Raw genomic sequence first — 23,291 nt, 5'->3', positions numbered from 1 at the left:
GGACCAGGCAAGACTGGGAGAGGGTGAAAAAGCAAGAAAGCCCAGTGGTGCCTGTGTGCTCAGCGGCCTGTCCACACTCCACTGTAAAGCCAGGGCGGTGGGAGCCGGGCGTGTGGACTCTGTTTTCAAGCCGCACCACTGCATAGTAAGCCCTGGTTCACTGCCAGGCACGTCCATATTGTGCAACGCAAACCTTCTGACGCCAGTCTGCAGCTTCACCTGCATCCACACTACAGAATAACAGGGCTTGGCTTGAGTCCATCCTCCTAGCAGGGTCCTGAGTGCCGACTGACCTGCATCAGACTCATTTGTGTGTGGACAGAGTGGGGACGGGCTCAAACCTGAGTCAGAGCCTGGGCTTAGTGTGCAGTGTGGACATACCCAGTGTAACCTGGCAAAAGCTAGAGAGATCTTTGGGGCTTGGTGTTGGCTTGGGGGACTGGTGGGCTAAGAAACTGCTCCTTTGTGTCCTTGTTCCCTTCTGCATTCAGAGGTGCAGGACTTGATTCATTCCTTGTAAACGAACAAGACTGTATCAAAGAAAACAGCAGACGCCACCCATTGGATTCCAACCAGCGCATGCCCAAGGCCCCCGAGCTTGACTAGCCACTTGGCTCAAACGGGACAGCAGTGTCACGGCTACCAAAAGTCTGCCGCTGAGCCCAGGGCAGCGACTGTACCAGTCCTGTACCTCCCCACTTCTCCGGCTCTTTGCCTCCAAAGCTAAGCAGGGTTAGGGAAGGTCAGAACCCGGATGGGATGAGGGGTGGCTGGTATGGGAGATGGTGAATCAATCAGGAGGTGAGGCTGCAGCCTGATGAACAAAGATGCTGCCATCCAGTTGAGCAGTGAAACCAATGTCCTGACTACTCATCAAAGCGCCTCTGGTGTCCCCGGCAGAGAACAGCCAGGCTGGCACCGGTGTGCGGTAGGGATACAATCTGCCTCCTCCAGTGCCCCTGGAGTTTCTATGGCATGTGACTAAGCTAAGGAATTTCGCATTGTCCCAGGTGTTAATCACCTGACCGCACCCGTCGCAGAACAGAACCTTGGCCCCCGTCCTTACCCTTCTTCCACGGTGAAAACTCATCGCTTCGTGCTCACGGCTCCGTTTCTTAAACCGCAGCCTGATCCACAGCAGAACGTTACCTCTGCCTCCCAGGAATACCGAACTGAGCCCTCAATAGCCTCTTGCGCGGGACTCTAGCGAGGTTTTCAAAAGTCCAAATAACTGTGATCGACCAGTTTCCCTTTAGCCAGTAATTTGCTGATTGCCGCAGAGTCCAGCCCATCCCAGAAATATGAGCCGGCGGCAAGACGAGGACGCGGAGCAGGCCCTGCTATGGTTTGGTTCTGAGCTATGCCAGTGCTTGATCCAAACCCATGACAAGGACAAATCCATGACGCTCCCCATCAAAACATATTCTCTCTGCACCTCTCTCCGTCTTGCTGTCTTTCTATGCACAGGCAGCTATTGATTTGCCTACAGGATCTATCTATCTAAAGGGTCCATCTATCTGCAGAGTCTTTCTGTGGTATCTATATATCTCGGGTATCTCTCAATCTCCTCCGTCTACAGTATCTGTATATCTACAGTGTCTATCTATCTCATTGCAGTATCTATCTACTGATTTACCTGCAGCATCTATCACCGGATGGCATTTATCTGTGATATTTATCTGCAGGATCTCTGCTCAGTCTGCAACCTGTAGCTTCTTAGGCCTGGTCTGAACTTTAACGTTCGCTCGACCTTGCTATGTCGCTCAGGGCTGTGAACATTTTGTGCCCCGAGTGCCATAGTTAAGTCGAGCTAACCCTGGTGTAGCTGCAGCTAGTCCCCAGACGAGTTCTTCCGAGCCCTGCGGGGAGCTCTCCTGTCCGGGGTGGGGTCAGGAAACAGCTTGCTCTAGAAGGGTCAAGGTAAATGGATCTGATACGAGACGGTGTCTGGGCAATGCGGGGTTCAAATATTTGTACAAAACCTAAGGTCAGTGGAAATGTTCCCTTGATTTTGGGGGGGATATAACATGAAGCTCCTTGGGTCATGCACTATTCTAGGGGTGCCAAACTTACTGCCCCTCCGAACCGCATACGCCAACCTTCAGAGAGCCGGGGCTCAGGGCTTCAGAGTAACAGCTGAAACCCCAAGACGCCCCTCCCTGCTGGGCAGAAGCCAGAGGCGACACATGGGGGGGGTCATGTGGGATCACATGCCCCCCTCCCGATTTTTGCCAGGGTTTGCTGGCCCCATTCAGTCACATGGTGCAGCCGGGCCCCCTCCCTGCATGGCAGCGACTGTAGCCAGCAAGCTGGGAGCTGCAGGGAGGGGCCTCTGAGGGTTAGAGGGGGGCATGCCTGGGAGGGGCATGACCCAAGCTGTTGTGAGGGGAACCTTTAAATTGTGCCCCACCCCCCAGCAGGCACTGGTCATCTCTGGGAGAAGCCCCTTGCCCCACCCCACCACAGGGCAGAATCGCCGAGCTCCCCTTCCCCCAAGTCTGATAGGCGGAGGGGAGGGGTTGGGGGGGACTCCGTGAGCCGCCCGTTAACTGTGAAAGAGCCGCATGCAGCCCACGAGCCACGGCATGGCCACGGCATGGCCACTCTTGGACTATAACTTATTCCCTGTGTGTGCAGCCCCCAGCATGAGCCTGGCTTGGTGCTGTGGCAACACCGAGGATGCAATTAGCACAGGTTTGATGGGTGGCTGGGTCTCAGCCCTCCTCTCTGCTCTTTGCACACCGGATGCTGGGGCCAGACAGCCAGGGAGGGGAGTGAACGGGAAAGGGAGCAGGCTGCTTTCACTGAGCCAGAGGCGAGGAGCTGAGGGTTTAGACCCAGAGACCGAACGGCAGGATGCTAAGCCAGGAATGTTCACCGGAGAGTGTCCCTTTCAAACAGACAGACAGACAGACACGTCTGTACCTGCTGCTGTCCAGGCATTCGAGATAATGGCCCCGTTCTGCGGCTCTCGTTCTTGGGGCAGGAACTGTCCCTTCCTTTCCTCTCTGTCTATCTGGGCACGTCTCTGGCCCCGGAACCGTGCTCGCTGGGGAAAGGTACCTCTGCAGCTGTGAGGGTGGGGGTGGCTGACGCGCAGTATCTGTCATCGGGGCAGGTTCTGGTAGGTGACCAGATGTCCCGATTTTATAGGGACAGTCCCGATTTTTGGGTCTTTTTCTTATATAGGCTCCTATTACCCCCCCACCCCCATCCCGATTTTTCACACTTGCTGTCTGGTCACCCTAGGTTCTGGCCCAGACCCTCGCGTTTGCCCGAGCTCTGGGAGGCTCAGTCTGATGGAGACAGATCTGAATTTCCCAGCTCAGATTAGACGCTGGTTAAACTTCCTTCCAAAAACCAGCCCAAAGCCCCTTTGGTGAGCTGCCCCGAGGCCCCAAGTCACCCTCCATCTGAGTCTGTGCCATGCCCACAAGCTGCTTCTCCACACCAGGAAAGCGTGTGGCTGGCCCCTGCCTGGCTCCAGCCTTTCGCCGATCCCCGTCCTGTCAGTAGGTGTCACTCTTAGACTCCGTCCTTTCTGCTGCTCCATGGAATTGGTGCCGGCTCTGCCCCTGACAGGTTTCAAGTTTAAACAGCTGGGAGGAGTGACGGGGTGTGTGTGTGCGGGGGAGGGACATGATCTCTGGGCCACACTCCGCACTGCCATGTGCAGGCTGCGCCCCCTTGGATTTATCTAGGCCGCGCTGGTCGTTTTGGGTGTCCCCTTTGGGACGCGCTGAGCCTGGTTTTCAGAGATGCGGCGGAGCGGCCTGGAAGCTCTTTGGGGCAGGGATTGTCCGTTCTGTGTTTGCACAGCACCCGCCCCAGCGGGTCCTGGTCTGTGACTGCAATGCCCAGGCACTGCTGCAATATGACAGAGTAGCAGCCGCTGGCCCCGCTCTGGCCCATGGCAGTGTTTGAACCCCACACCTCCAGTGCTAAATGCACGAGCCCCTGCTGCCAGAGCTAAGGGAACAATCCAGTTAGCCAGCAGCGATCACAGGCTCTTATCCTCTTACGAGCACCAGCCCCTAGACGGGCGAGAGGACCTGCTATGCCTTTCACTGAGCGTCTTGCCTCGGTTAAGCCTGCAAGAACTGACCACAGCAGCTCCTTTTCCTGAGGGTGTTTCCCAGGACGAGGATCGCAGAGGAATCCCGGATGCTGAAGGAGTCCAAAAGCACCTTCTCTCCCCTGCCCAAACCCATCTGCTATGCCCTGCCGTGACCAGCCCCGTGCACCTTGCTACAGTGACACACTTTCTCCCGGCCTTCGCCTGGTGCCCTGCCCTCTCCCAGCGCTCCCAGCCTGCAGAAGCAAGCGACTGCTGAGCAGAACTGCCTGGTATTTTATCCACTATGAGTTTGAGGTTGGTTGAGTTTTTGTTTTGTTTTACGGAAGAAATGGCTTTTTGACGAAAACCAACCGTTTCATTTTGGTCCGAAATGTTCCTTTTTTGATGAAAAATGAAACGGTGTGTTTTGTTTTGAAAATGTTCAGGGTCCCCCCCCCCCCCTTTTCTCATTTTTTTAAAACTTTTAAAAAATCTTTTCCAGTGGAAGAGAAAGAAGCCGGGAGTATTTGAAAAGTGTGGGCGGGGGACACTTCTTATTTTTTTATTTGAAATGAAAATTGTGGTTTCGTTTCAAATTTTTAACAGAAAAAAATCCTGCCCATGTTTTGAATGGGACAGAAATGTTCGACTCTTTCTCAGTTGTTTGCAGACGTTGCATTGTCCGGGGCTGGGTCTCAGCGGTGCAGGAGAGGTGGACGGGCTGAATGCGGCATCTCTCGCTGGGCCTCAGGGCTGCAGGTGCGAGGCCACGTCTGGAGCGGACAGCCGGCGGTAGGTGGCAGGGCAGTGGTGTGATTTGCAGGTCCAGAGAGGCGGTTGGGTTTACAATGATCTTTTTCCTACACTCACCTTGGTCCCTGCATTGTCGGGAAGAGCCCAGAGAATCTGCATGGCAAGGGACAGGGAGACTGGTTCCTCCCTCCCTGCAAACTCCCGAAGTGTCTTAGGCCCTATAGTGCTCTGCAGGACACAAACCCCACCCAGTCTCCCACTCTTCCCCACTGACGGACACACACGCGTGTGCACTCTGCACACACTCCCACTTAGTCATGTGCCACACAGCTCCATGCATGCACAGAGAAATCTCCTTAGATAGATGTCTTCCTGAGGGCGGGTCTTCTGCCATCAGCATAAGAGCTCTGCAAGCCCCCAGGTGCACACGGGGGGAGGGGGTCACTTCTGCGTTTCTGAGCGTCTGGAGTCACTCGGCTCCAGCCCTGCGACCCTATCACAGGGCATCTGAGGCATGACACGCCCTGTCGTGTCTGATTGCGGAGCTGAACTCCTGGGCAGGTTCCTTACAGGGATGGGTTGGAAACAACAGATGCCTTTGGGTGGTACGTTCCTATGGCAAAATATATTTGACCGTGTCTATCCTGTGCCATACGTACAGTCGCTGATGGTGTGATCACCAGGTGTTTTTAGCCGACACAGGTCCCTGCCTCTTTCAGTGCCCAGCAGCTGTTCTCCTTGGGGTTCAGTGTCTGGCCCCCAGGCCTTGTTTTCTGCTCACTGTTCAAGCCCTGCTCTGAAGACAGAATTATTGTTTGCTCTGGCGTCTCTGAGTTCGTCATAAACATTCACTGTTTCGTCGTCACTACACCCTGGGAGGGGAGGCGGCTTTAGCCCCATTTTACTCAGGGAAAAGTGAGGCACAGTGAGGTTAAGGTCAAAAGTGTCCACCAATTCGGGGTGCCCCGCTGGAGACACCTAGGCCCTGATTCTCTGATTCTTTAGCATCCTCGAGCGCTTCAGATGTTCTCAGCTCCCATTGAGTTCAGCTGCGGCTGCCAATGCTCAGGAATTCTGCAGATGACCCAGAGTGCCGTGTCAGCAGCCCAGAACATGAGGCTCCCACAATTAGTGACCTGTGAAGTTTTCTGTAAGTGACTTCTCCAGCATCACGCAGTAAGGCTGCGGCAGAGGCGGGGAGAGAATCTGGTTCTTCAGGGCAGCGTTCAGCTGCCTTAACCACAAAACTGACCCTTTCTCTTCCTGCTCTCCCCTGCTGTGTTCAGCACGGGTCTTCCAATGTCTGCAGCAAACTAGGCAGGGGTCCTACAGCTCCCCGATTCCTCCCCAGAGCACGGGCTGAGCACGGTCCATCCTGGGCAGGGCCCTGTGCGGGAAACCTGCTGTGCGATCACACCAGTTGTAAAGGCGGTGCCATAATGCACACGCACAAGGCACTGCATTGAGTTCACATGGGCCCGTCAGTCTGGGGGGAAGGAAGAAACAGACCATACGAGGGGCAGGGGGTCTGGGAAACCTTTAATTCCTGGAGACGCCAGGACAATCCTGGAGGCTTGGGAGCCGCTAGTGTGACCCTGTCCAAGTCAGTCAGCATCCCCTTATGCTCCTCTGTAAGACTGGAACAGCAACACTGACCGGCCTCCCAGGGGAGTCTGCCAAGCCCTTTGCAGCCCTTCAGTGGCAGGCACTGGAGCAACTGGGAGTCTTTCAATAGACGTCCACACCGCTGCTCTCCAGTGCCTGGAATCCGGACCGCTGCGAACTGAGCTCAGGTACCAGGAAGGCATCGTGAGCTTTCCCAGCGAGAGCGTCTGAGTTCTGTCACTGCCCCACACAAAGTTGCAAGGGGAGCATGGGGGGGATGAGTGGCTGAGTGACAACCACCAAGCCCCATGTCACTAACGAGCTGCGAGCGCACGAATGAGTCCGTTATTTCTAGACGCCTCTTGGTGGTTCTTATAAATCCAAAGAAATAACAAATATGACGAATAACTGAATGGGTGACACACGAATCCCGGGTGCTTTTCCTTGGCCCTCCCCGGCCCTGGTGTGTTCCTCACCTCTCCAGGAGAGAGGCTCGAGGGCTGTGTGTACAAAGGTGCAGGACACGGGCGTAAGGTGGGTGACTCCTGGACTAGTCCGGCCAGGGCTGGCTGAGGAAGAAGGGGTGGGAATGGGGGCTCTTCTATTCCCAGATCAGCTGGGCCCCGGCCACGTGACTGGACAAACAAACAGAGGGGCCTGGGAGGCACCGTGTCCATTTATCATGAAGCTCTGAAATAGGAAACCACCTCTAAGGAACTCAGGCAGTACCAGCAGCGCAGAACAAAAGCCTCTCTGGAGATTCATACTCGTTTGCCATCACTGACCATTCTAAGATCAAGGTGGGATGGTTGTGTAAACGCTCTGTGGGGCAGTTCCCTGGCCTGGGCTCTACAGGGGGTCAGACTCGCTGATCACAATGGTCCTGGCTCGCCTTGGAATCTATGTATTACATGCCAGGCCATCCTACGTGCTCTTGAATGCATATGGCCCATATAAAAAACACAGCAGACTCTAATCACCTGTAGCTATTTAAGATCTTCCTAGAGTTTCATACTGGGCGTTAGCACTAAGGGCTAACAATGAATGACACAGACAGAAAGACGTGGGTGAGAGAGAGAGAGAGAGACTGCCCTCTGTTGGATGGAAGCAGATCTGCTCAATTGTGTGTAATAGGCCCCATGCTGCTAGCAACTAATGGTGAGTTTCCTTCAGCCTAAGTGGTAGGACTGATGTTGGAGTAGGAGGATCTGGGTTCTAGCCCCTCTGTTGGTGTGACGTTCAAAGTTGTGGCAGTGATGCAGTTCCTAGGTAGGGTGACCAGATGTCCCAATTTTATAGGGACAGTCCCAATATTTGGGGCTTTTTTTATATGGGCTCCTATTACCCCCCACCTCCTGTCCTGATTGGTCACACTTGCTGTCTGGTCACCCTATTCCTGGGTAACCCTAGATTTGTTACAGATCTGCTAGCCCCGTTCATCTGCTGAGCTTGTGGTGTGGACCAAGGCAGCTGCACTGAGCGCTCTGGGGCAGGCGCTGATAGCTGGTTTACACGGGAGACACTGAGGCACAGAGAAGCTAAAGTTGCTATTTTTAAAAGTGGCCACTCATTTTAAATGGCAGACTCGGGCTCCTCAGGCCTGATTTTCAGAGATGCTGAGTGCCCAGAATCTAAGGCCCATCACCTCTGCCAACCAGTCCTTAGGTGTCTGTGTCCCAGGCACTGAGTCAGTGATAGAGCCATACAGCGCCTATCTGACCACACGTGTGCAAAGCCATGTCTGTAGTTTCAGTCCATCTCTTTGGACTCCTGCCCTGATTCTAGTGCCATCACATTGGGAAGCATGTTTCTCCCCGTGGGTGAAGCTTTGGTTCGTGCTCGCCTCGCCCTGCCCAGGCCTCAGGAAGTTATGAGACTCGTTATCTAGCCCAGGATGCAGGGGTGGCTCCAGGCCCCAGCATGCCAAGCGCATGCTTGGGGCGGCATGCTGCGGGGGGCGCTCTGCTGGTCGCTGGGAGGGCAGCAGGCGGCTCTGGTGGACCTCCCACAGGCATGCCTGCGGCAGGTCCACTGGTCCCGCAGCTCCGGTGGACCTCCGGCAGGTGTGCTTGCGGGAGATCCACCAAAGCTGCGGGACCAGCGGACCGCGGGACCAGTGGACCCTCCGCAGTCACACCCGCGGGAGGTCCACTGGAGCCACCTGCCACCCTCCCGGCGACCGGCAGAGCGCCCCCCGCAGCATGCCGCCCTGCTTGGGGCGGCGAAATGTCTAGAGCCGCCCCTGCCAGGATGGGACAAAGCAGATCCAAGATTCACAACGGGTCACAGGGCAGCAGTGGCCCATGGGCTTCAATCAGATTCTCAGACCAGAGTAGGGCCCATTCCTTAAAGATAGTATCAGAGGGGAGCCATGTTAGTCTGGATCTGTAAAAGCAGCAAAGAGTCCTGTGGCACCTTATAGACTAACATGCATCCGACGAAGTGGGTATTCACCCACGAAAGCTCCTGCTCCAATACGCCTGTTAGTCTATAAGGTGTCACAGGACTCTTTGCTCCTTCAAGATAATTATCTCACCTTTCTATAGTGTGCTTCAGACAAAACACTTTATAGCCCATCCATCTGGGACTGACCTCATCCACCACTGAAATGCAGCTGCCTCTGGGGTGGTGCACAGCAGCTATTTAGCAGCGCACACCAAGAAGAAGAAATGAAAAGTACACCCCAGTGAACCGGCAGGGGAGCTGGGGAGGCAGAACTGACGGGACGGGGGAATGGTTAGTGGTGCATGCATAGGCCCTACCAGTCAGGAGTGCTCAGCGCTGTTCATACTTCTAGTGCCACTAACTCACTGGGAACCTGAGCAAGTCGCTCCTTCCCTCGCTGGCCTAGCCCCCCCCCCCCCCCCCCCCCCCGTGAAACAGGGAGGCCAAGTCTTTCCTGCCTCGCCCTGGGGCTGTGGGGATTCCGGGGGTAACGACCCCCCGAGGAAAGGCATTGTATGAACACAAACCATTCATATGGTAGCAGCCCAAACAGCTGAGGGCTGGGGGGGAATCACTGCCTGGAGAGAGTGCCAGGGGAGGATATTCAACGGCCACAACTGGACAGAATCTTGGTTTTATGTCTCATCCACAAGACAAACGGAAGAAGTAACCACTCCTTCCCGGGCCACCACAATGGCTCAGGTTGTGTTAGAGGGAGGGGAAATGGCAGACTGACATTTGGAGATAAAAAAGTTTGCCTTGTTAAGGAAGGAAGGAAGGAAGGATAGATAGATAGATAGATAGATAGATAGATAGATAGATAGATAGATAGAGGGGGAAGGATATATGGGGGGTCTGGGAATGGATGGATAGATAGAAGGGATGGATGGATAAATAGAAGGGGTATGGGGAAGACGGATAGACAGAGGGGCTGTGGGAAGGGATGGATGGACAGATCATGGGATGGATTGATAAATAGAAGGGGTATGGGGAAGACAGATAGACAGAGGGGCTGTGGGAAGGGATGGATGGACAGATCATGGGATGGAGGGGGATGGATGGATAGCGAGAAAGTGGGGTGTGCTGGGATAGGGAAGGAGAGAGATCAATTTGGGCCCTGAGCTTTGCAGATGGGGTATTGCTCTGTCTTTCCCGCGCTCTAAGCCTGCTGACTTAGGAATGGTTCTAGCGGAATTACATGCATTTAAAACCATCAGTGTGTTGAAGCTATTCCTCATCCCTGAGCTCTGCTCACATGACGACCTGGCCATTTCGGGAATTCAGGAGTGGAAAAATAACCTCCCGAAAGAGTGATCAGTTAGGGGATGTAAGGAGCTACCATAACCAGCTGGCCCTGTGTCCAGGGAAAGCTGCCTCCGAGAGAGAGACTTTATAGAGACCACCTGCTCACCCGGGTCCCTCTTCCTGTTTCTGGTATTTATCTCAGATATAAACACCCCAAAGGAGGTTGGATAATATTGTGTCTCCTCATCCTCCCCTGCCGGCACTTACTAGATGCACTTACTGTCTCTGTTGCAGCTGATTGCGTAATATTCCAGTGGTAGGGAAGAGAGTGTGGACCGGTGGTTAGAGCAGCAGGCTAGGGTGCAGGAATTCTGGTTGTAGGTTTCCATGAGTCCCCTCCTGCTGCTGTTCTTGTTTGATTTCAGCAGGCTTGTCTGATAGGGCCATGCCCATCCTTGGGTGAGTCACATCACCTCGGTGCCTCAGTTTACCCGTTTGTAAATCTGGGGGAATAACAGTGACAGTTCCTGCCTCCCCGGCGTGTTGTGGGACTCGACTGATGAATGCCAACAAAGCACCCGAGATCTTCAGTTGAAAGGAGCTATAAAAGCAAAAGAGTGGGCCTGATCCTGCAAATATTTACACCGACCAGTGGCACTTAAAGTTACCATCTGCATATCGCAGGCTCAGGGACTATGTTATGTGCTTCGGCTTCTTGCACCTGAGAGATCCAGGCAGATGATCAAAGGGAACAAGATTCCCCCCCCATCTATTTATTTTGTGTGTGTGCATTAAAATATGCCACAAATGTAGAAAGAGGAGGAAATGCAGCTGCAAGGATTGTCTCCAGGTGAGGGGTCCTTTCTCGTCTGTGAATTTCTATAACCTGGGTGCTCAGCCCTGCAGCTCTTACTCCGCTGAGGCCTGCAGGATTGGGCCCTACCAGCCCTGGCTCTGAAAGGTGCCCATCCCCCCTCAGGATCAGAACCTAGACTTTCTTGATCATGGCTCACACGCCCCTGTCCTCGGGCTAAACATGGAGATTAGATGCTGCGGTGTGAATGCACTCTGAGTGCAGCTAGGGCGCTAGCTGGGGAGAATTTTTCTAATCTGTGTAAGAGAAGTAAATTAAAAAAATTAAGAAGTGTGTGTGAGTGAGTGAGTGTGTGTGTGTGTGAGAGAGAGAAAGCGAGATTCCTTCCAGGAAAAACCCTCCAAACATCCTGCAATCCTGTGCACTGCAAACAATGGCCTTTAGGCCCAGGTTAAGGACAAAGTTGTGGCAGTAACTGGGAATTTCCTGGCTTTGTGGGTTTGAGGCAGCTGGTATTTCTGGGGGTGGGTTTGGTGTGATTTGACACAGTTCTGTCTCTGGCCCAGGAGAGAGAGATTCCTCCCCAGCCCCCGGCTCTTCTGTTAACTTCTCAACCTGCTGCCCCTCACACTTCCACGCTGCTAATCACTTACGGCTGGAGCTGGCTGATGAGATGAAGTGCAGCTGATTTAAAAGCACTGGGGGCCTTTCTGCTGTCAGTGGCACCCGGCATATGTGCAGATGTCAGGAGCACTCATCCCAAGGCTTTGTGTAAATTGCAGTGATTTCCCCGGCTGACAGGGAAACACGGGGCTTGGAGATGAAGATATCAAGCCTTGCTAGTAACATTTCTCCTGTTGAATGAGCCTGTCACCGAGGATCTTTTTAAATAAATCGCATGCGCACACACAGAATGTTCACACCTTTGTGTCAGGAATGGCAGAAATGCACTTTTCAGGCGCCTTGTATGGCTTGTCCATGACTGGCCAGCCCTTGGAAGACAGCAGATACCCAGAGAGGGAGTTTCTGATCACACACACTCATTGTCAATGCACTGGTGTGAGCCCTGTTACACACACAGCACTAGGCTGAAAATGCACAGGTGTGATCGCACCCACATGTCAGAGCCCTGGGTTAGAAAGGCCTTGATCTGAGCCGCTCGCTGCAGATTGGAAAGGTCCCTCTCACACACACAGCCATGGCCAGAAGTAGGTTAGAAATGCACTGATCACTGGGCGGTATTTCTCCTCCTGTGCGATCTCCCTGCTGGGGAAGTATGACAGCATTTTCCCCCTTTGGCTGTCAGCAAACCCTGCCCTCTCTATTTATCATTCCCTTGACGTGTTGTTAGCAAATGGGGAGCAGAGAGGGCTGATCTCTCGGTGGAAGGGGTCACACTGCCTCTGCCTGCCACTTGTTGCAAAAAGAAAAAAAAAGGGAAAAAAGCCCCACCCCAACCCCCTCATTGCTTCAACAAGCTGCAGAATAAAAGAAATATTTGTAACAATCTTCTCCATGCTGGGACCGGGGCCCCCGAGCACCAGCAAAGCGCCAGAGGAATAAAAATACAGCCACAGAGCCGATTGTTCTAATATATATATTTATCCAACCCCCCCGCCCCCCCACCAGCTCCCCTGGGCAGCCCGTCAGTGGGAGAGAAGGAAGCATGGTGGAAAACACGAGATCGGCGTTGGTAAGCGATCTTCGGTTGTTTTTAAAGAGAATTGTCTGTTTTCTAGTGCCTGTGAGAGAAATGACCTCCGGCTCGCGGGGGGGTTGCAGCTGCTGTTCGGTTTCTGTGAGTTGTTGTTGGGGTTTTGGCTTGGTGGGGGGTGGAAGGGGACTCGGGGGCGGGGGTGGAAACTGCAGCAAGTCAAACGTCCTGCAACTTCCCAGTCCCCCCCCCCCGTCTGATATTTAATAAAGAGCCGGCGAGGGGGGCTCTACCGGGGCTTGCACGTGGATTGCAAAGGGGCGGGGGGGGGGTCTGTCCGCACCGGGCGGAACGGGGGATTCTCCCAGACCTCCTGCGCTGGAGCCGGGGGCTTGTGGGGACCCCCCGCGCCCGAATCCCGCCCCGAAGCTCCCTTTCCTGCGTCCGTCTCCCCCTCCCCTTCCTCCCTGCCCATCCGCCGGGGGGCTCGGGGGAATCTCCCCGCCGGAGCCCGGCTCCGGGCTGCAAACTTTCCGCCGGGGCAGAGGAGCCGCTTCCCGGGGCAGGGGGCCGCGCTGCGGCTCGGGGCCCCCGGCGCTGGAGCGGGGCCGGGCAGCGGCCGAAGTTGAGCGAGACGCGCCCCGAGTTACTCCGGGTGGGAGCGAGGGGGCGACGCGCTCTGGGACTTCGCCCTGCCCCGGGCCCGGCTCTGCGCTCCCGGCCTCCCCCGAGCCCCCTGTCCTGTCCCCTCTGCGCCCCGCTCCCGTCTCCCCGGTCCGCCTCCTCCGTCCTGGGCTCCCTCGCCTCGGCCGCTCCCCGCGCCCTTCTCTGCCCCCTCGTCCTCCTCACCCGCACCCCCCTCTGACTCCTTCCCGCCTTCCTCCTGCACCCCTCACCCCTGCCCCCTCCTCCCCCTCACCCCCCTCTGACTCCTGCCCCCTCCTCCCCCTCCCCCCCCTGCCCTCCTTCCCCGCACACCCCCTGACTCCTGCCCCCTCCTCCCCTCACCCCCCTCCTCGCCTTCCCTGCACCCCGACTCCTGCCCCTCCTCGCCTTCCCTGCACCCCTGACTCCTGTCCTCCTCCCCCTCACCCCCTCCTCGCCTTCCCTGCACCCCTGACTCCTTCCCTCCTCCCCTCACCCCTCTTCCTCGCCTCTGCCTCGGCCGCCCCCGCGCCCCTCTGCCCCTCGTCCTCCTTCCCCTCACCCCTCTGACTCCTGTCCTCCTTCCCTGCACCCCTCTGACTTCTTCCCTGCACCCCCTCTGACTCCTGCCCCTCCTCCCCTCACCCCCTCTGACTCCTTCCCGCCTTCCTCCCCTCACCCCTCTGACTCCTTCCCCTCCTCGCCTTCCCCTCACCCCCTCTGACTTCTGCCCTCCTTCCCCTCCCCTCACCCCTCTGACTCCCGCCCCCTCCTCCCCTCCCCTCTGACTCCTGCCCTCCTTCCTCCCCTCACCCCTCTGACTCCTGCCCCTCCTCGCCTTCCCCTCACCCCCTCTGACTCCTTCCCGCCTTCCCCTCACCCCCTCTTCCACATCCTCCCCTTCACCCCTCTTCCTCCTTCGCTCTCATCTCCTCTTCCACCTCCCCCTCTTCCCCCTCCCCGCACCCCCTCTTCTCTCGGCCGGACACTCACCCCGTGTCTCCCCGCAGGCTGCCTTCTCCTCCCCGGGGTCGCTGCCCCTGCTGCTGCCGGGCGCCGGCGGCGGCTCCCGGGGCGCGGCGCTGCCCTGCCGGCCCCGGGCGGCGGGGGCTCCGGCTGGAGGCGGTGATGGAGAATCTGCAGCGGCAGCAGGCGGCGCGGCTGGCCCGGGGAGGAGAAGCTGCGGCGGGGGCAGGCGGAGCCCGGCTCGGGGCAGCTGCGCTCGGCGCTGGGGAGCCGCATCCAGCAGTACCCGGCGGCGGCGCGCTGCGGGCTGCCCCCCGGCGGCCGCCTGGGGGGCTCCCCGCCGGGGCCCGGCGCCCCGGAGCCCGCCGCCGAGGAGGAGGAGGAGGACCTGGAGGAAGAGGCGGGGGCGGCCCGGTACCCGCAGCAGCACCCGGAGCCCGCCCGCTCGCTCTCCCCGCCGCGCCAGCCGCCGCCCCAGCACCACGAGTGGACCTACGAGGAGCAGTTCAAGCAGGTAAGAGCCGGTCCCCCGGGCCGGCCCCGCCGCTCCCCCGACAGCTGGCCCCTAGCAAGGCCCTGGGCCTCACCCTCCAGGATCCTGACCCCCAGAGCTGCTGCCGGATTTCCCTCCTGCCCCGGGGTCCCCCATCCTGACAGGTGTCCCACTAGCAACCCCCCGGCCTCAGCTCCCAGTATCCAGCACCCCAATGGCCGTCCCCACCCTGCCCCATAACTATCCACCCCATGGAGATCCCACCAGTAACTCCCCGGCCTCAGCTCCCAGTGTCCAGCACCCCAATGGCCGTCCCCACCCTGCCCCATAACTATCCACCCCATGGGGATCCCACCAGCAACCCCCCGGCCTCAGCTCCCAGTATCCAGCACCCCAATAGCCGTCCTCCCCCTGCCCCATAACTATCCATCCAATGGGGATCCCACCAGTAACCCCCCGGCCTCATCTCCCAGTATCCAGCACCCCAGTATCGGTCCCCACCCTGCCCCATAACTATCCATCCAATGGGGATCCCACCAGCAACCCCCCGGCCTCAGCTCCCAGTATCCAGCACCCCAATAGCCGTCCCCACCCTGCCCCATAACTATCCACCCAATGGGGATCCCACTAGCAACCCCCGGCCTCAGCTCCCAGTATCCAGCACCCCAATGGCCGTCCTCCCCCTGCCCCATAACTATCCATCCAATGGGGATCCCACCAGTAACCCCCCGGCCTCAGCTCCCAGTATCCAGCACCCCAATAGCCGTCCCCACCCTGCCCCATAACTATCCACCCCATGGGGATCCCACCAGCAACCCCCCGGCCTCAGCTCCCAGTGTCCAGCACCCCAATAGCCATCCCCACCCTGCCCCATAACTATCCATCCAATGGGGATCCCACCAGTAACCCCCCGGCCTCAGCTCCCAGTATCCAGCACCCCAGTATCGGTCCCCACCCTGCCCCATAACTATCCACCCAATGGGGATCCCACCAGTAACCCCCCAGCCTCAGCTCCCAGTATCCAGCACCCCAATAGCTGTCCCCATCCTGCCCCATAACTATCCATCCAATGGGGATCCCACCAGTAACCCCCCGGCCTCAGCTCCCAGTATCCAGCACCCCAATAGCCGTCCTCCCCCTGCCCCATAACTATCCATCCAATGGGGATCCCACCAGTAACCTCCCAGCCTCAGCTCCCAGTATCCAGCACCTCAGTATCGGGCCCCACCCTGCCCCAAAACTATCCATCCAATGGGGATCCCACTAGCAACCCCCTGGACTCATCCCACCCCAGTATCCCCACCCCAAGAGCCGTCCTCCCCTTGCCCTGATAACTCCCCACCCAATGGGGATCCCACCAGTAAGTCCCGGCCTCATCCCACCCCAGTATCCCCACCCCAATAGCTGTCCCCATATCTCCCAGCCTGCCTCGATGCCCTCACCCTGTCCCAGTACACCCCACCCCCTCCCAATACCCTCTGTCCCAATAGCTTTCCACATATCCTCCAATCTGCCCCAGTACTCACCCACCCCAAGAACTGCCCCAGTATCGACTGCGATATCCCTCCTCCTCCTCCCACATCCCCCACCCCATTAACAATCCCGCTAGCCACAGCAATATCCTTCACGGGCCATGAGATCCCTATCCCAATATCCACCCTGAGAACTGCCCCGGGTCTCCACCGCAACGTCCTTCACCAATCACTGCCCCAGCTCTACCCGAATACCCACTCCAGTAACTATCCCAGCAGCCATCCCGCCCCCTGGTGATACCCCTCCACCTTCTGCTCCAGTACCTGCCCCAGCAGCCACGCCCGCCCTGCCTCAAGCTCCCCTCAGCCTGCCCCAGGAGTAACATCGCGTTTCCTGCTGCCGCACTCGGCCCCCAGTGATGCCAGCTGGCGCACAAGCTATGGGGCACACTGCACAGTGCAGAGGGAAGTCTCTCTACCGTGACCCACACGGGGGTCCTTTCCCCTCTGGGGAGGGCTCTGGGATGGCTGGGAAAGCTTCCTCCCCCTGACTTGAACGGAGAGGGGGGACCAGGAAATTCAGTGACTCGTTTGGTGGTGGAAGGCGAATCTAGGGTAATACGCCGTCTAAGCTGCCTGCTCCCTGCCTCGAAACATGCAGGGACTTCCCCGCCGGTTTCCCTGGTGCTCTGTCTCTGTGGCTGTGCTTTGCGTGATGGTCTGGTTACAACATGCCGTTTTATCTTGCGCTTTGGAGACCTTGAGGTGACGCTTCCAACCCCGGAAACGTGGACAAAATTCCTGTTGTGTTAGCAAGTGTGGGGCTAGGTACCCAGAAGTCGTTCCTCCCCAAGGAGTCCTTCCTCTCCAGAGTACATGTTTGCAGGGTCCGAGGTCTCCTCCGCGCTGTTCTCAAATCTCTCCAGTCCCAACCTGCCTTCTGTGTATCCCGCCAGTAACCCTGCACACGCGCTCTTGAGTTAGGAGGGGCCCGTTCCCGGTTAATTGTCCCTAGGCCTATTGTTCTCAAGGCCCGGATAGCCCCGTGATAGTGTGAACTGGGGAACACGGTACACAGCCGCCTCTCGTTACCTTCTGGAGTCGAGGGAATTGAGCACAAAAGGACGTTTCTGTGAGTGGATGTTACGTTACCCTCGGCTTGGTGTGCAGCCGGGGCCACACCCGCAGCTCTTCTGAGGGATCCTCGCTCCGGCCAGTCGCCCAATGGCTGGGACGAGCCTGAGCCTGCGGCCAGTGCCGGATTTAGGGGCAGGTGACCCGTGTGGCCGCGTGGGGGCGCCAGGCTCGGGGGGGCTGTGTGTGTTGCTAGCATCTTATATGAGGGATAAATCACACATACAAATCCTGCATCACAGTGGTGACATGGGCTACAAATGCAATTCAAAATGAAGTAGTCAAACATTTAACCCCTGGAGGGAGGGGGCGCCAAAGCGGCTCCTCGCCCAGGGCGCGCTTTGATCGAGGGCAGGGTGCCTGCGGCCTGTCCCCGGGCGGGTAATCCGGCCTGCGGTTGATTTCAGAGCGAGAGGATTCCGTACCTGAGTGGCGGCTGCAGCTTCGGGGCCTGGGTGCGAGGCGAGACGAGGGCAGGGTCAAGGCCTGGTCCTGCTCCCCCGGGGCGCTGGCCAGAAGGAACTTCCACCCTTGCCTAGAGGTAGATTTCCCAACGTTGGCTGTTCACCTGCAGAAAAGAGCAAGGGAGGCACCTCTGGAACAGGAAATGGAGTCGGGCGGGAGCTGACCTTTATCTAGCAGGCAGAGGAGCTGAGCGTGGGTTTGAGATGCTGGGGCAGAGAAGGAGATGGAGGGCGCAGATAAGGGAGCAGGGCTGCTAGACAGACCCCGGTGAATGGCAACTGACGGTGAGGGGAATAGCGGTGCCTGCTGTACTTGGTGTTTCAGACTTGCTCCTGGCCAGGAGTTCTCTGCAGCGCGCTCTGAGGGACGGACGCGATTGTTAGCTGAGCCGAGAGGCAGCGTCTGGAGTGTTTATAGAAGAGTTCAGCGGGAAGCAGCTGAACTGGGCACCGGCTGAGTAACGTGCGGGTTACGTTACACACAGAACAAGGCAGACTGGCTGGTTCAGAGGGGTCAGCGTGAGAGGTGTGACATGGCTCCGTGTTTCCCCCAGGCGCTGTGTGTGGGGAAACAGAGCTGTCCCTCTCACGCCGGCAGGGGGCGGGCCAGGTGGCGATGGAGGGGTCAGTGTTTACGCTGCGGGCAGGGTAGCGCTGGGGCGTTGGGCAGGGGGTTCTCAATTGAACCTGGCCCCCTTTGTCTCGGACAGGGACAGGCTGGTGTTTCCAGCTCGCCAATGCGCCCGTTGGTTCTTTGCGCTGAGTGGGCTGCGGTTCTGTGGTCGGAGGTAGCGACACCCGCCGGCTGCTCACCCCACTTCTGGTCGGGTCTCCGCATTGCTCAGGCCTGGTGGACGCTGTGGAAGGGGCAGGGCTCAAGTGGCAAATACTGAATAAGGAGGAACTCGCTGCCACGCCTCGCCTAACGGGGGTGGGGTGGAATTGGGGGGGGCCCCAGCCAGGAATCCCTGGAACACTTTGGATCCATGTTTTAGTTCCTACGTGTGTGATATCGACGTGATCTCGAGCTGTTCCCTACACTCATTCATCAATTCCAAAGCCAGATGGGACCCCGGCGATCATCTCGCCCGACTCCCCCAAATCACAGCCCAGAGACGTGCCCCTGAAAGGAACTAGAGCAGAGCTCTTTAAAAAAGAAATACCCAAGACACCGTAACAGCACCCCAGCCTGCTTTCCCTGAGCTCGGTAAAACCCTCTGGCCGGGGGCAGCCCGCGGAAACCTTCAGATTCACTTTGCATTGTGGCCCCTCCGGCCTTGAACCAAGTTCTGGGGCAAGGAGAGCACCAGGGCCCCGATCCTGACGGCAGCGGAAATGTTGTGAACACGAGGAGTGGGGGGCAGGGTCTATCATTGGGTTCTGTTGTTGAGATGGCAAATTAAACTACTTAAATGTCCCGACCCATGGCCTTTCGCGGTGAGCCCTGGAGAGGTGAGGGGTCTGGGATGCTGATCCGACGTGCACCAGGGATGGTGGGTTTGGGGAGATCTGTGTTGCAGTCACACGTTGGGGGCGGGGGCAGTGTTTTCTGTGGACCATGGTTACAAATCCAAGCATCATTGCCAAGGCAGTAAGGATCGGCTTAGCAGAGGCACGGGAACGGTGCTCCGCTGACCTTTCTGTTTGAGAATTGCGCAATCGTTCACTTGTTTGCCGGCGTTTCAAACACAGGAACTGGCCAAACTAGAACTAGATTGTCTCCGTGTGTACCTGTCATGTGTCAGGTATGTGAGCAGGCGGTATTCACCGTCTGCCCGTGCCCAGGAACCATGTGCACTCGGCCTTTCTGGATCCGGCCCAGAGAATGGCTGGGGTGGGCGTGCTGCATAGATTGAAGTGCACTGCTTGTGTGTGCAGGTTACGTTACACAGAGAACAAGGCAGACTGGCCGGTTCAGAGGGGTCAGCGTGAGAGGTGTGACATGGCTCCGTGGAGAAAGCACTCAGAGCATTTGTGTGAACCAGGGAAATCCTCCCTGGATCCTAATGCTCAGGCACTTCCCCCTCCGTGAATGTCTGAACACACATGCAGCACAGAAACGGGGCCAGAGGGCCTTGATTTAAACAGAATATAGAATAAATGCCTGTCTAGATAGATAGAAAAGGAAATTAAATTGGATTGAATTAAATTGAATTAAACTTTATTGGCTGGCAAATAAAACCTTCCCTGCATGAAAGAGTTTTTTTCTTTTTGACACATTTTCTTCTGTATTCTTACAATCAGCTGAGAAATGGGAGCCGCGTTGGATGTTTCTAACACACCCCGACTCTCTCTCTCTCTCTGTCCTGTCTGCCCAGCACAACGCTCTGTAAAATTGGCATCCGATCTAGCAAGTGCATTTTCCCAGACAAGGAGAGCCCTGCTCCGGGAATTACCCCTCATGTATTGCCTTTAAAGATAGGAATCAAACATTCTCCGCAGAAGGTTTGATGCAAACAGTGGCTGCAGCTTTGGGTCGATCCATGAACAGGGCTTCAAGCTGCAGCGTGATGTGGCAGGCGAGGGTTAATCTGGAAGCGGTGGCTAGATGGTGGGGGAATTTGGTTGAGGGAACCCCTGTAGAGCCAGACATAATTGTGTCTCTCCTGTCCCCCCAACACACGCGCTAGGACCTGGGCGTCCGTTGGAACAAATGCCATGTTTTGGGAACCTCCGATGAAAGCAGCGTTTCTCGGGTGGTTTGGGCTGCTCTGCAAACACTGTGGCATTGGGTTTGCAGGGTTAGTTTTTGCTGGATGTTTGAACCAAAGTGTGGCCTCCTGTCTTCTGGATATGCCCATGCTCGGATGATCTTAGATAAGAGCCCTAATGCTGCTGCAGGTGGTGAGGATGTCACATCCTCTGAGGATCACCCACAGCGTGGGGACCAGAATGTGCTCTCCGTCCTTCTGAGTTTATAAAGGGTCCCTTTCTTTTTCCTGTGGGCATGGGAGAGAAATTCCTTTTGGCATCTCTCCCGCCCCTTCCCTTTCCCTCAACGGCCTTAGTCAGTGAGCCACCCTCTTTGCAGGAGGTTGGGTGCTCTTCAAAGGAGGAAGATCCTCTTCTCGGCTCTGTGCTGTGGAGGTCTGAGTGTGCTTCCTCTGATGGGATGGTCCTGAGCTCCAGCATCCTCCCAGCGAGCAGCACGGCCTGCCAGTATTCCCTGTGCCTCCCTGCCGGCCTGTCGCTTGCAGTCTGGGATAACAGGCTGTGTGTGGCGGCTCCGCAGGAGCTGGGCTCTGAGCGGAGACGTTCCTGGTCCCTCAGCTTTTGACTTTCGTGACTTGTAGCAAAAATGACCCCGAGCGAGGCCAGTTCAGCTGGGTGGAAGCTCCCTTCACTGCTTGTTAAACTTCTGGGCCTTGTCTGATTCAGTGTCCCTCAGCGGGAGGCTGCAGCAAATGGTTGTGGTGATGCCTGGTGCCCCGCACAGCTGGATCGTATCCTGGAGTGTTAACGCCACTGCTGCTGCCATGGAGAAGTGTCTCAGGCCAGGGGGTCTACACGAGATCTGCTGGGCATGGGCCACTGAGGGGTCAAGGCACAGGAATCATTCCTTTGGCATCCAGAACATAACTCCTGTGTGCAGAAAAGAGGCCAGATGTCCATCCTGCCTTCCTTCCTCCGCTCTAGGTAAAGTCCCTGCTTGGTGCAGGTAAAGCAGAGCCCGGAACTCAGGCCTTGGCAGGTGCATCACGGAGGGACTCAGGAAAGTGTTAATGAACATTTAGAAACAAACGGACTCCCCCTGACCTTCCAGGGCCGAGAGGGGAGGGCTGGTTCCATGGCCCCTGCAGCCCGTGGTGCCTCTGCTGAGACTCCCAAAGGGCTCGTCAGTTGCATTAGCGGCTTTGAGGCTGTCGGCACCTGTTCCCTACGTACCGGACTGAAACCAACAAGCTCATGGCAATCAAATTGTCAGGCCACTGCCTGGGCTGGATTTGAAGTGGTGACCTCAAGGGGAAAGCCGTAGGTTGCATAAGGAACGGGATGAGGAATAATATGGCAAATATCCTAATGCCTTTGTCTAAACCCAGGTGCGGCCTCATCTGGATATAATGTGAAGCAACAGGTACCTCATCTCCAAACGAATTGGGCAGAACGCAAGGGGGCTCGGAGAAGAGTGACGACACTGATCACGGGCCTGCCAGTTCTCTCTTCTGAAGAGAGAGGGAGCAGATTGGGGTTGTTACCTTAGAAAGGAGATGACTAAGTGGGGACCGGATAAACATCGGTGACATACTGGGCACCCCATTCTCCCTGTCCCACACAAGAACAAGGGGATGCTCAATGAAATGAAAAGGGGGGCGGGAATTCAGAACTGTTAAAAGGAAATACTTCTATAGGCAAGGTTAATTAGCCTGTGGAACTCTCTGCCACCAGAGGCTATTGAGGCCAAAAACTTCAAGATGATTCAAAAAGGGAGTGGACCCTCCCCTGGATCCCCTGGATCCCCGGATAGCCGCGGTTACATTAGTTCAGGCTAAAGGTTCTGGAAGGAATATGAAATCTCCTGTGTCATGCTAGTCTTGAGTTATTAGGATGAGACCTCCATGAGGGGGCGGATGATTCCACATCTGCCTAATGCCGGGTTTCATTGCACCTTCCTCTAAAGTAGCGTGTCCTGGGCTCTGTCTGAGACTAGATACTGGACTCCCCCATGTAGCTGTTCCTGTTTTCTAGCTGTCATTCTTATTACGATGGTATCAAAGCTCCCTCACAAATGTTGATCATTTATCCCCACGCCTCTGGGTGGCAGGGCAGTGCTGTTCTCCCCATTGTAGCCATGGGGACCTGGAGCCAGGGAGGGTAAGTGACTGGGCTAAGGGCACAGAGGGGGGTCTGTGTCAGAGAAAAGGGTGATCTAGTGCCCCAACCTCTGGCCTAACCTTCCTCTCTGTGCTGGTCACTTGCTGAGCTCCTCACATGTCTGCGCCGTCCACTCTTCTGTTTCCTCCCTATCCCCAAAGGAGTTGTTAAGTGCTGGTAAAATAGCTGACTGTGCCTTGCTGTGTTAGGGCTAATGTCGCCCATGAATCACCAGCCCTTTAATAACAGAGGGGGCAGGATGTTGGCGGCGGGGGGAGGGAACAAGGTAAGCTGGCTAGTTTGACTGATCAAATAGTCCGTGGACCACTTACGCTGCCCCGGACTGGCGTGGCGAGAGTGTGTTTGTACTGTGCCTAGCACACTAGGGTTCTGGTTCATGGCCGGGGTTTCTAGGTGTGATGATGGTGTGTATAACAAATCAACAGAAAAACCCTACAAGGAAATCAGATCTAACACCTGTCTCCAGCGTAGCTTCGTTCCCCTCCCAGGACCTGCCTTCTCTTTTCCGTAGTGTGCGTCTGGGCAGGACTCCTGGGTTCTGCTCACAGCTCAGACGCCGATTTTCTATGTGACCAAGAGCAAATGGCCAACGCCCACAGTTTCAGAAGTGGCTCCTAATTTCTGGTGCCTCCGTTTTTGAGCACTCGGCTGGAGAGAGCCAGGGCCTGAGTCTCGGGTGTGCTGAGTATCTGCAGAGCTAATTACTTCAGT

At 56.6% G+C, this 23,291-nt stretch overlaps 1 protein-coding gene across 1 annotated transcript in view; it reads left to right on the top strand.

Annotated features, from left to right (window-relative positions):
• Nucleotides 1-10,550: 10,550 nt before the first annotated feature.
• ARID3C (AT-rich interaction domain 3C) overlaps nt 10,551-23,291 on the top strand; it is a 130,015-nt gene continuing 117,274 nt past the window's right edge. Inside the window, exons 1-2 of the mRNA XM_039544385.1 lie at nt 10,551-10,564; nt 14,362-14,698. Coding sequence (XP_039400319.1) covers nt 10,551-10,564; nt 14,362-14,698 — 351 coding nt within the window. The remainder of the gene's footprint in view (nt 10,565-14,361; nt 14,699-23,291) is intronic.

This window comes from Mauremys reevesii, linkage group 6 (assembly GCF_016161935.1).
Source record: "Mauremys reevesii isolate NIE-2019 linkage group 6, ASM1616193v1, whole genome shotgun sequence".
Lineage (NCBI taxonomy): Eukaryota > Metazoa > Chordata > Testudines > Geoemydidae > Mauremys > Mauremys reevesii.
The sequence above is the reverse complement of the archived record's forward strand: the minus strand, read 5'-3'. Positions and strand labels throughout refer to the sequence as shown.